Consider the following 12,852-nt stretch of genomic DNA (forward strand, 5'->3'; position numbering starts at 1 on the left):
ACCGTATTTTATTCCGTAATATACATATTGTTTATTAAAAGTTGATATCAATCTAAAATCTTCACGACCTGCTTTCAACAATTTTACGCATTTGTGCCTCCCTTGTCCCTAAAAATAGCTGATTGAAATACAATTATTCTTTTCTAGAATTCTATTATACTTTTGCTTCTTCGTCTTCGATTGGGACATTTTCTTCTATTAAAACCCACTGCTCGATGTCTGAGTATTGCCTCTTCCAATACAAGCTGTTTAGGAGTCTAATTGCAGCGCAGACTAATTTTGTAATGTTGTTCTACTAATAATTTTCTGGCTATTCCCGTGAAGCGCTTGCCGAAAGCGTACTCGGTATTATGGTGTTCCGAGCTCGTATCCGGAATAGTATCCAATGGGATTGTTCTTTCGAGTTTATACGACCAACTTCTCGCTGATTTAGTTACATCTGTTGCTGACATTAAAAACACAAAATAAACGTAAAATCATATCAAATCATCATAACAGTTTTATAACTTACCAATTATAAAACCGAGAAATAAGTCCTGAAGAATGTTATTTATCGTCGAAAACGGGTTTATAACAATGCAAATCAGGAATCTTTCGCGGAGGAAATGCTTTCTTCTTCCATTCAATTTATTATACAGAACAACACTCGGCTTTGACAACAACAGAACGCATTAGTATTGGTGAGTGGCTGTTCAATCAGCGGCCTGATAGAAATGAATCGAAGTCAATTGGAGAAACAGCTGTGCAACTGTCAATCCATTTCAATTGATTTCGATTGAGTTTTGTTGAACACACCTATTAATTTCAAGTTAAAGGGAAAAGGTCCCACTAAAATATATTTGAGTGACTCCTTACTTTATACTCGACCTGATTTCCTAACAGAAGATTTTCCTGTTTCAAAATTCCTTAAAACATACTGATTTCTCAACACTAACAACGCATTTTGGATTTTTGTTTGTTAGGAAATTTATTTTTTCAAAAGATGCTCCATCTCACTATCATACAGTGAGGCCCATTAGTCACAAAATCGATAGAGATTACCTTTCAAATGTTTTCTCCCACATCACGAGAGCAACTTTCGTTCGTTAAATACTGTCTAAGCCCGGATAGAAAACAAAAATTCTGCGGCGGTTCAGCATCATCAACTTCTTCGGCTTACACAAGCGGATTTGCCTAGTGCGAAACCCGTAACTTAAACCTTACTAAAACTTACACGATGTTTGGGATTGATCGAACGGGATTGAGTTTTAAAACTTGAGACCACCACCGAGGCCGGAAAGTAGCAGCGAGTCGAGGGCCTTTTGTACCTTTGGATCGTGTAACAATTTCGGTGCAGCACCGGTTATTCCTGGTAGCGTTGCACTGGAACCGCTTGATCCGGAGAAGGTGTTGGAGGCTAGTGATGCAGCTGCCGTTATGCTACCGATGGAGGCCTTTTCTACCTTCGGTTCTTCGATGGGGGCCGGATGTTTCGGAGGAACGATGGAAGGTTTGTTAAGGATGTCTAAAATTTTGCGCTGCAGTTCCTTTTCGGTTTCGGCTTTCGATTTCGACGTTACCAGTCGGCTTGTGTCGATGTCCTCGCCCAGCTCGTATCGCACCTGCATTTCCTTCCGCTCGGTGAGATAGTTGATAAGACGTTCGTACTGCATGACGGTTAGCTGACGATTACCGGCCAGTAGGTTTATCATATTCTGTATCGGTTCCGGGTGTTTTTCCTGCAGAGGCGGAGCATTGTACGGATTCACACCCATCACACCTGCTGGGCCACCCATCTGTGCACGGTACATGGCAGCCTTTTCCTGCTCACTTCTCAGTTTTGTCTCGAAGTCTTTGAATATGAATGCTATGGCGTCTTCGGTGGGCATATTTCGATGCTCTGCCGGGATCCCGTAGAGAACATTCACCGTGATGCTGTTGCGTTCCTGGTTCTCCGGAGTGATCAGAATGGCGTAGTAGCTACCCCGGGAAGCGATATTCGATAAAACCTTGCCGATCGGCACGTCATCGTTCGGGAAAAGTAAATCTACCGTCATATTGTTACGTTTCAATCGGTTTTCAATGTTCTCGGCATAGGTTCTGGAAAAACGTGAACAAAATATTAAAAAAAAGCTTTAAAAAATTCAAACACCACACTTACGTCAAATCTCTTGACACCACGATAATCTCGCAATCGTTGCTGTCCGGACCGGCCGGTGGCATCGGGCCCATTCCGCCACCCATCATCGGATCCGGATAGCCACCCATGTCCATCCCGGGATACATTCCTGGTCCGCCCCGATACGGTCCACCCTGCATGTACGGTCCCGGATAGCGGGCACCATCGATCGGCGAACGGTCCCGAATGGCCCCCGGACCCCGTGCTCCGGGAAGTAACCCCTTCTTGGCCCGGTTGTCGTTGGCCACCTTCACAGTTAACTTCCGGCCGTTGATCGTTTTTCCGTGCAGTCCGGAGATCGCCTTCTGGGCACCCTCCTCGCTTGGGAACTGAACGAAGCCGTACCCGCGAAGCAGATTCAGATCGTGGTACGGTGCATAATCCTTGAACAATTCCTCCATGTCTTGTTTGGTTGCCTGCTCTCCTAAACCACCAACGTACAGGCGACAGTTCACCTGTTCTGTAGGAAGCGCTGATTTTTCCGCGGCCAACATGTTAGGATTTTGGATTTTAAATTCACAAATAACAGCAAAAATTAATTTATTTTGTTAAGTTTGCGGTTTTTTGAGAAAACGCAAAACACTAGCCACACAGAATAATTTGACCAAAGCACGAAATTACCGGTGTTGATTTTAAAATGTCATTTATTTGACATATTGTGAACGTTTGGAAAATGAAACACCTATCCTCAGATTTTTCATATCACGATTTTCTCAGTGCCAAAAATACTGCACTCTAAGAAAATTGTACATATTGGTTATGTAAAAAGTACATACTTTGAAGTTCGACAACTTTTACGTAGAAGTGAGTTTCAGAAATTACATACTTTGTCAGTTCTTTCTGTTCTACAAAACCCTTTCTGTAGAAAGAAGTTCAATTTCAGTTAATTCGTGGTTAATGGCGTTTTTCTTCTCACTCGCACCACCAGGGAGTCAGTCTGCTATTTACATCCTACTCGCGCGCAACAACTTATGCAGAACTGTCTGTAAGTCTGTGAAAACTTCGAAATTTTCCGGTATCTCTCGGTAAGTTTGGTAACATTCATTCTGGTGTTTATGTGTTATTCAATTCATCTCCATAATTTTAGGTAGTTGTTGGTTTCTGGATCCAGAAGCGTCATAAAACGCTATCAGCAGCAGGTTGCGGCCGCAACCAAGAAAATTGAAAAGCAGGGGTAATATTTCTTTATTTTTAAAAAAGAATTTTGTTAACCATTTTTTGTTTTGATAGGATGTCCAACTTCAACCCCCGGTCGACTGTTGAATCACACCCGCCTGTCCCAGAAGTTGAATCTCAAGGACACCTGCTCAAGCAAACAAATCGATGTTCTGGTGTGGCCATCCCATCCGGTTGATTTCCATCATAATATGGCCAATTCAATCCCCGAAAAAACGGACTTCTTGGATATGAACCGGAGAAAGTTGCCCGGAAGTGATTAAATCAAATTACTTCAAAATCATTAGTTTTTGAATTGATGGACAATAAATTATCATACTAAACCAAATTTTAATCAATTTGAAAGAAAATATCCCTACTTCTTAATTCTAAATGAGAATTTTGATTTTTCTCCAATTTTATGTGATTTTAACATACTTTTTAGTTCACAGAGCTCTACGTTCTTTTGCGTACTTTCTACATACTGTTATGTACCAGCATATGTTACATACTTTTTCGTACCACCATTTTTACATACTGGTGACTTCCTGCACTTACGGGTTGTTTTGGCTTCTTTTCACATACTTTTGTGTAGGATTTTCTAAGGGTGTGCGTTAGGTCGAATTCACAGTGAGCGCGAAGCGAAGTGCGAAGCGGATTTCCAATTCGCGCGAAAAACCGCTTCTCATTGAAACACGTTGAAAAAAACATCGACCGGCCACAGTGCAAGCGAATTTTCGTGCGAAGACCCGGCTGGATCGCGCGAATTCATCCTGTTCATCCGGACATACACTGAAAATATTCTCTCGGATATTTTTAATCGTAAAATGATTTATCAAAAAAATCTTTTTCAAAAGTTTATTTATTTAATTATTATTGCCGTTTCTGTGTTGGTAATGAAAAATGCACGGTTTTTTAGCGCGGATTTTAGAAAAAAAAGCGGTTTCAGTTTCTTTCAATTGAAACAAATTCTAACTGGCAATAAACGACCGGTGGCATGAAAGCCCCACAATATGTGTATAGGATGAAGGGGCTGAACGGATAGAAGTTGGAATTTGTTATCCGACGCCATATTGAAATCCAATATGGCCCCTTCCACTCAACTTTAAAATGCTGGAAGTGACTGAAAAGCACATGAAACTTCACAATATGGGTATTGGATGAAAGTACTCAATAAGAAGAAGTCAAATTTGGCTGCCCGACGCCATTTTGAAATAAAAGATGGCGGTTTCCGCTTAATTCAAAATGCAATAAATAACTGAAAATCGTAAGATCCATCCACAATATAAAAAATGAGTTAAAGGGATCAAAAAGTAGATGAAAAATTACTGACACAAATTTAACAAAAATATTGAGAAAACTGCAAAAAAACACTGAAATGAAAAAACGAAAATATGACAAGTGTTATAAAACTAATGTAATATTGACAAAAATAGTCACAAATGACAAAACTTTGAGTAAAACACGCCAAATGTGGTAAAATAATTATGCTAAAAAAAGACAAATATTACAAAATTAGACAAAAATATGAGAAAAAATTCACAGAAATGGCAAAACTATGACAAATGAGAGAAAAATAATAATGACAAAATAATAATCAAAATTTAACAATAAAATGACCTGACAGAACTAATATAAGGACCAATATTTGACAACAAATTTACAAAAATGAAAAAAAAATCAACAAATTTACAATAAAATCCCAAAAATCTGACAAAAAATAAGGCAAATGGGCTAGAATATGACAAAGTTCTGAAAAAAATATGACAAAAATTGGTCAAAAATAATGACAATTATTATTATTATTATTATTATTATTATTATTATTATTATTATTAATCTATAATCGAACGAAAAAAGACAAAACTATAAAAAAAACTTACAATCAAATGAACATAAAATCTGACAGAACTATGACAAAAATTAAAATAAAATGAGAAAAATCTTACAGTACTATAACAACCTTTGTCAACTATTCGTCATAATTTTGTTTTTTATCGTAGTTTTGTTACATTTTTATCATATTTTTTTCATAGCTTTGTTACATATATTTTTATTACATTTGTAAAATTTTTGTCATAGTATCGCCATATTTATGTTATTTTATTGTAAAATTTTGTCATATTTGTAAATTTTGATTAGTTATTATATAGGTCATATTATTATTTCAATTTTCATATTCTCATATTTTCCATAATGATGTCAAATATTTGTTAAAGTTTTTATTTCGAGTTTTGGAATAATTGTTAATTCTTTGTTATTATTCAGTAAATTTCATTAATTTTTGTCAGATTTTGTCAAATTTATCAAAGATTTGTTATATTTTTATCATATTGTTGTAATATTTTTGTCACTTTTGCCATATTTGTATCAAAGTTTTGTAAGCGTATCGTGATTTGTTGTTGTTAGTATATTGTAAATTTTTTTTTCATTATTTTGTTATATTTTTGTCATAGTTTTGGTAGTTTTTTTTTCTTGAGATTTTCAGTCATTTAAAATATTTTAAAGTTGAGCGGAATCCGCCGTATTGGATTTTTAGATGGCGTTTCATAGCGTCAGACTGCAAAATTCGACATTTACTAATTGATTCCTTTCACCTAATACCCATGGGTGTTTAATGCGATTTTCAGTCATTTAAAGGATTTTGATGTTAGGATGAAGCCGCCATCTTGGATTTGGGCGTCAAAAATTTATTCTCGACGTCCTCATAAAGTCCAGACACCAAGTATTCAGGTCCTAAGATTCCTTTTCATAATTCCTGCGGTCCTAGAACGCGCAAGGTTTTTTCCGCGGTTTTCCGGAATTAACGTGGTTTTTCGGAACTAACGCGGATTAGTTTTTTTGCGCGGTACGTATCCCTCGCTCACGGTTTTGATTTTGCAAATTAATTTGCAAAGATTTTTTCACATGTGATTATTTTTTGCAAAACACCGAAGGTTTTTCTCAGTGTTGAACCGCTTCGCAATTCGCGTTTACTGTGGCCGGCCTTCAAAAACGAACTTGCGAAATTCATCCGGTAAATGAATATTTCGCTTCGCAGTTCGCTTCGCGCTCACTGTGTTCGTACCCTTAGAGTTCCGTTTTCACTACACCGAAAATAATTTTCACTTTAAAGGTAAGTGACATCTGGAGTGAATTTGCGCCATACGTAAATTCATGTGAATTTTAAGTGACCGGTCAAGTGAAATCACTTAAGTGAGCGATCAAGTGAATTTCAAGTGAATGGCAAAGTCAATTTCAAATGTTTGCTCAGGTCATTAATATCTTTCAATTGTAGTGGTTTTTAGGTGAAATTTCGGAATATCAAACATTAATCAACTTTGTTTCTACAAAACAATTATTTATTAAAAAATACAACGTAAAAAACGTCACTTTTTCTTCTTCAAAAAGATTTTTCGGCTTCGAAAAATCATTGACTTCCTCACTTTGACGAGACATTCGGGTTGATCTTTTCTGAAATAATAATTAAAAAATAAAATAAATTTAACTAGTATTTATTGTTTTGCATGATACTTACTTTAATTGCACTTGAATATTTCCAAAATAAATCATCATCGGAAAACGTATCCGAAACCTGATTGCTTTAAAAAGGGTCTCTGTGACGTGTTAACTGGTTCACACGATGTTTCTGTCGGTCGACCTATGGAAAATATCATTGTTTAATAACATATAAATTACTTTAATTCTGCATCTACCAACTCAAACAAACCTCTGTTGTTTCTTTTCCAAACAACAATGAAACAATCAATACTGACATTGTTGACATTAGCTATGCAAAAAATCACTTGAATTTTAAGTGAGCGGCAAGTGAATATTGGCTTAAGTGACCGGTCAAGTGGATTTCAAGTGAGCATCGAAGACATTCAATGCCGGTCACTTAAAACTCAAGTGATGAGCTAGTGTTTATTGATTCGGTCACTTAAAACTTAAGTGAGAGGCAAGTGAAATGTACATGAGCCCCTTGAAATGAAGAAATTCACTGCGTTTTCACTTTTAAGTGAATCTTCTAGTGTTTTTTAAGTGTGAATTTGGGTTCAGTGTATGTTCGTATGGCTAACGATTACGGTTGTCGTCCATGGATTACGTACATTTTATTTCAAAAGCCCCATTCTTGGAAGTTAATTTCTAAAAATAGTTTTGTGCAAGCAGGAGAAGAACATTATTTTCAGAACATTCTATTTCATAACATTCTGCAGCGAAAAGAAAAAGAATTTCCATTGATTCTCTCTAATAATACAAATCTCATTCAAACCGGAAGAATTTATAATATTGTTTAGTTTCAATTTTAAAGAATGTAGATTCATCATTTACGGACGCTACTCAAGAATGAAGGCGTCAGTGTTGTCAACAATAATTTTTATAAACAACATTAACTTCGGCCGTGAAAAGTCGTAAAAAAGTTAAAGTTCTTCACGATTACTCACCAAAGTTCTTAAAGAAGTTTGATTTTGTCCCTCTCCGTGTCTTTAAAAACTGGTACCAATGGCAGACGTTCGGGATATTCTAGACCTGGAGCGTCCGCCGACTCCGGAACTGACCAAGGAATCGCTGTTGGCCAAAAATAAAAAGATCTATGAAAAGTAAGTGTTTTCTCTTGTTTATATTAATCCATCGATGAATGATTAGTTGCGGTTTTAGGAAGCTGGCGGTCAAGCGTCCCGAGGGGATGCACCGAGAGGTGTTTGCATTGCTGTACAACGACAACAAAGATGCACCGCCGCTGCTTCCGACCGACACCGGAACCGGATATAAACAAGCCAAGGCCCGGCTGGGCATGAAGAAAGTTCGCCGCTGGGAATGGGCACCGTTTGTGAATCCGGCCCGGTCCGACGGAGCCGTGTTTCATCACTGGAAGCGCGTTTCCGACGAACCGAAAGAATATCCGTTTGCCAAGTTCAACAAACAGTTGGAAATTACCACATATAACATGAACGAGTACAATACCCACCTGAAAACTAATCCAACCAAGTGGACAAAACCGCAAACGGATCACTTGTTCGATTTGGCCAAACGTTTCGATGTTCGGTTCATCATAATGGCCGATCGGTGGGATCGGGCCAATTACGGCAGCAAATCTGTTGAAGATTTGAAAGAGCGATATTACGAAGTGACGGGAATCCTGAACAAAGTCCGAGGGACACCGGAGAAAAAGATTTTCTTGTTCGATGGAGATCACGAGCGTCGTCGCAAAGAGCAGTTGAAAAAACTGTTCGATCGAACGCCCAAACAGATCGAGGAAGAACAAATGTTGATAAATGAGCTTAAGAAAATCGAAGCTCGCAAAAAGGAAAGAGAACGAAAGACTCAAGATTTGCAGAAACTTATCTCTCAAGCCGATCAACAGCAAACGGAACAGCAACAGCAGCATCAGGCCAGTTCCCATAAAAAGCACGATAAGAAGTTGAAGAAGAAAATCCAACAACAACCGCGCCCTTCCAAGGTCGATTCCGTTGTAAATGCCATCGAGACGGCCGGCATTAAGTTTACCGATCTCCGTGGCACCGGTGTTTCGCTTCGATCGCAAAAAATGAAACTACCGGCAAATGTTGGCCAAAAAAAGGCCAAAGCGTTGGAACAGGCGCTGCAAGAATTCAAAGTCGATCCCAATCCACCACCAATCGAGGACATTTGCGTCGCCTTTAACGAACTCCGTTCGGATATGGTGCTGCTGTGCGAGTTGAGGACAGCTTTGGCCACCTGTACCTTCGAGCTGGAAAGCCTCAAGCACCAGTACGAAGCTCTCTGCCCAGGCAAAACGCTCAACATTCCGGCCGCACTGGTCACCCCACCATCGGAGGAACCATCATCCTCCTCAGCAACCGCCGACGATGTTTCTGCTTTGATGTGAATTCAGATCAATGTTTGCAGTAATTTTACTTGCTGTGTGAAATAAAATGTAACCATCATCAGAGTAAAAGCTACCAAAATTTCGAGAAAGCCTTATAAAAGTTGTTACCTTGGGGAACCTTTAGGTTGAAATGAATGTGGAAGCTAAGAATATTTTGTAAAAATACATTATTATCAGACATTTAAAATTTGCAAATTACTAAAAATAAATTATAAAATAAACCAAATCACGGATCACGATCCTCTTGAAACTTAACTATTCTTCATGTTAAATTCAGAACTTCTGGGTATTATGTTTTCATTCAATATCCGTAAGATAGTTTTGGAAAAAAAATAAACAAATTATGTGAAGAGTTGTTTTTGCGCAATCAGTAGATTGCAAAAAGAACTCCTTCAGAATTCCAACCCAAGTATCAACTGGCAAATTGAGGCATTGTTAACTACTCGCAGTAAAAATAGAAGATTTAGTTGGGTAGAATACTAATAACAGCGTGTTCGTGAATTGTTTTTTTTCTATCGATGCTGGGTTTCGTAAATTTAACGAACTGTATGCAAAAGCATTGGAAGGTGATATGACATCTACCAAAAAAAAAACTATGCATCACCCAAAAAATCAATTTACAAACACGCCCTAAGAAGTAAAGATTCATGTTTATAGTTAAATATGATTTTAACAGTGAAAATGTGATGATAGAGCCCAACTTAAGAATTGGTTAATTAAATTGCCGATTGCTTTTTTTTCTCTCAATATTTTCATTTCTTATTTCAAACTTGACCATTGTTGCCGAAAACTTACCCTTTGCCTAGGTGTGATAGTTATTTAATCAAAACTCTATGAATACTGTAGATCAATCCAAATTTTCTGTTATTCGGGAATTCAAATGAGAAAATAAAAACAGATGGTATTAAGGTAATCGTTTATTAACCAAGATATAAAAGAAGAGCTTTTGTGGGTTTTCAAATGGAGGTGTCTTTAAAAGTTTAACAATTCTTTTACATATTTCTTGAATTTAAAAAAAAAATGACCTGCAGAAAAAATTAAATTTATATCAATATCTCATCAGCTACGTCCTGAAAGTAAATGGAAGCTATCGCTGTGTGCCCCAATTCCGATGATTCCAGTTTCAACACCGAAGAATCTCCAGTCCAGTCCAAGGTTTGGTTGAACAATGCAAATTTTGCCAATTTAGTGTCATCCGTTTGAGGTCCTTTGCAAATAACGGTTACCTGCGAACCCTCTTTCAGCGTCAGTTTTTCAAACATAAGGTCATAAATGAAGACATCCTCCTTAGGCGTAACATATGCCTGGCAATTTCGGATGTATTCTTCGTTCGACATTAGGTCAACCGATATTAACATCGGTAGTTTGCTATCCTTGCATCCAATGTACATTCCTACTCCAAAAAGTAGTAAATCTTTACGAGCTGTCAACAGAAATATGTCTTCACATCGATTCGTTGTGTAAGACATTTGCCCAAAAGCTGTTCGTTTCTTACAATGGTAATCCTCCCATCGTTGCTTACGATTCCGAACGATATTCAGCAATTTTTCGAAGGTTCCACGCTGGAGCGCTTCGGATTTATGATTGAGCCATGTTTTTACAGCAGCAATCAACTGATCCTCATTGCAGCGTAGCTCTGAACAAGAGCAGATCGTTTCCAACTTCTCTAAAAACAAATTCACAAAATCCGGACTTCGGAACAACACAAAAGGATTACGACAAATAATGGCCAAACACGCTTCTTCCACTTTGTAAGGCACGTTTGTAGTCATATAAATTTTCAGCACGGCAGATTCTTCCTTTTTGATGTACCGCAGGCAACGTTCCAGCAAACCTAGTAATTCATACTTTTCGGCAGCATAGTATACAGATACCAGATTTTGCGCACTCAGGGTCGGTTCACCATAATACGCAAATTTTAGCATTTCCACAAATGTGGCAGGTTCTATATCCGGGACCACCACATCCTCTTCCGGGTCTTTTAACAGTTTCGTAATCATTCGGTAAAAGACCGTGCTGGCTGTTACCAACGGGAACGCATGCCCATAAATGATTGCACCACTAGAACCGACCCTAAAGGTAATGTCTGAGAGCAACGGGTTGTTGACAAAATTGCGGAGACAATCCGGATTTCGAAACGCCGACAGCTTGTGATCCTTCAGCAATGGTTCCACATTTTCGACTTTGGACATTTTTTTTGTTTCCGTTTCACTTTTCACCCTTAATGTTTAAATTTCTAATCACTGACTTGTTTAATACTGGCAAAAGAACTGGTCACTATTTATGAGAAACCTGCGGGCGATGAATAGCGATTTATGCAGGCTGCATGCAAAAATGCATCTTAATTATTTGTACTTTTCTATTGAAAATGCACTCATTATGAAAAGGGATGTACTCTCTTAAAATAAACTTTGTAGTATTTTTTTTATTTATTTACAAATGGTTTTATTAGGGCATTTTACTTACAAAGATTTCTGGGAGTGTTTTTCCTAACGAGCCTATAGTTTACAATAGTCTCTTCAGTTTTTTCTATAACTTTGGGTTAATAGGGGGGGTTAATTCAAATCTTATTATAGGAAAGGAATCGGGGGATCAGGGTTTTCGACTTCCTGGCCAGAACTTCTAAATCTCACGATGAAATTTGAAAGGCACATTGTTAAATATTAATATAACATAACATACGTATATTGGTTGATGATGATGATTCTTTTGTTAAACGAATTTTACAGTGTATCATTTGTGATGGGAGTGGCATACTCAAATCCAACTCAGATTTGATATTTTCGTTACGAAGGAACTGATAGATGAGTTGATCTTAGCGAATTTAGAGTTTTTTGAAAACTCGTTTGCAATGCCTGCTAAGCTTCTCGAATATAAGAAATTGCATTGCCTACACTCAGGCGTTTAATGTTTCACGCTCACGTCAAAACTACACTCATCCGAAAAGCAAACGTTGAATTCACCTGGATTTTCACGTAGGCGCTGATTACGTGAATTTTTGCTTGACTTACGTGAATCATTTGGATGTTAATACAAATTCACTTGATCCGTACGTGATATTCACATAGCCGTTTGCTGTCAACACAAAGACACATTCGATTTACGTGAAAATCCAGTGATCCGCCAAGCACAAACGGATTTGGTGCATTTTATGTGAGGTTCACGTAGCTCTAAATAACTTACTCATGTAAAATCTATGTGAAAGAATATGGCCAGTTCTCAATATGGCTTCCATCCAGCAGTTGTTGCAGGCAGTTAGAGAAATTACGGGTGATTTAACTGATTTTTTGGTAAGTATATATACCTAAATATTTTGTTGTGTGATTTTTGTTAACATCTTTTCCCTTTTCAGCAGAATTTGGAATTGAACAGCTGGGACGAACAGGCAACGGCTAACAAGGGACATTCATGAAATTGTCGCGGCGAAATATTTTTAAATAAAAAAGTGAAGTGAAGTGTACAGTGCGTGCTTGGTGTTATATCAATTGTTCCAGAAAATAAAATGTGTCTACAAAATTAAAACATTTTTATTTATTTGTTCGGAAAGGACTAACTACATTAACCTACGTTCATCTTTAACAAAATTTATGTGAAAGGCATGTAGCAAAACGAATCCCTATTCACATTCGATCTGCGTTATTTCCACATACACTTCAAATAGAACTCACCTACAGCGCATATGAAAATTACG

The 12,852-nt window shown here is 37.6% G+C and overlaps 3 protein-coding genes across 3 annotated transcripts; 1 reads left to right on the forward strand and 2 right to left on the reverse strand.

Annotated features, from left to right (window-relative positions):
• Positions 1-959: 959 nt before the first annotated feature.
• Positions 960-2,763, reverse strand: LOC129754851 (nuclear receptor coactivator 5). Its single transcript, XM_055751084.1, has 2 exons — positions 2,141-2,763; positions 960-2,079 (listed from the first exon to the last, which is right to left on the reverse strand). The coding sequence occupies exons 1-2, from the start codon at positions 2,650-2,652 to the stop codon at positions 1,248-1,250; spliced, it is 1,344 nt and encodes a 447-aa protein (XP_055607059.1). The 5' UTR covers positions 2,653-2,763; the 3' UTR covers positions 960-1,247.
• A 4,928-nt stretch (positions 2,764-7,691) lies between these two features.
• LOC129755171 (DNA methyltransferase 1-associated protein 1) lies at positions 7,692-9,283 on the forward strand. Its single transcript, XM_055751534.1, has 2 exons — positions 7,692-7,893; positions 7,952-9,283. Exons 1-2 carry the CDS (start codon positions 7,796-7,798, stop codon positions 9,159-9,161), a joined length of 1,308 nt encoding a protein of 435 aa, XP_055607509.1. The 5' UTR covers positions 7,692-7,795; the 3' UTR covers positions 9,162-9,283.
• Positions 9,284-10,138: 855 nt separating this feature from the next.
• Positions 10,139-11,364, reverse strand: LOC129758497 (BTB/POZ domain-containing protein 19-like). The gene has a single exon (XM_055756003.1). It carries the CDS (start codon positions 11,351-11,353, stop codon positions 10,205-10,207), a length of 1,149 nt encoding a protein of 382 aa, XP_055611978.1. The 5' UTR covers positions 11,354-11,364; the 3' UTR covers positions 10,139-10,204.
• Between the last annotated feature and the right edge of the window lie 1,488 nt (positions 11,365-12,852).

The sequence above is a fragment of the Uranotaenia lowii genome, chromosome 3 (assembly GCF_029784155.1).
Source record: "Uranotaenia lowii strain MFRU-FL chromosome 3, ASM2978415v1, whole genome shotgun sequence".
Classification (NCBI taxonomy): Eukaryota; Metazoa; Arthropoda; class Insecta; order Diptera; family Culicidae; genus Uranotaenia; species Uranotaenia lowii.

Excerpts from the sequence above, each read along its gene's own strand:
- LOC129758497 (XM_055756003.1), bottom strand. The coding sequence starts at position 11,353 with ATGTCCAAAGTCGAAAATGTGGAACCATTGCTGAAGGATCACAAGCTG.
- LOC129755171 (XM_055751534.1), top strand. The coding sequence starts at position 7,796 with ATGGCAGACGTTCGGGATATTCTAGACCTGGAGCGTCCGCCGACTCCG. Across the intron at positions 7,894-7,951 it reads AATAAAAAGATCTATGAAAA|GAAGCTGGCGGTCAAGCGTC; the intron begins GTAAGTGTTTTC and ends TTGCGGTTTTAG.
- LOC129754851 (XM_055751084.1), bottom strand. The coding sequence starts at position 2,652 with ATGTTGGCCGCGGAAAAATCAGCGCTTCCTACAGAACAGGTGAACTGT. Across the intron at positions 2,080-2,140 it reads GTGGTGTCAAGAGATTTGAC|AACCTATGCCGAGAACATTG; the intron begins GTAAGTGTGGTG and ends ACGTTTTTCCAG.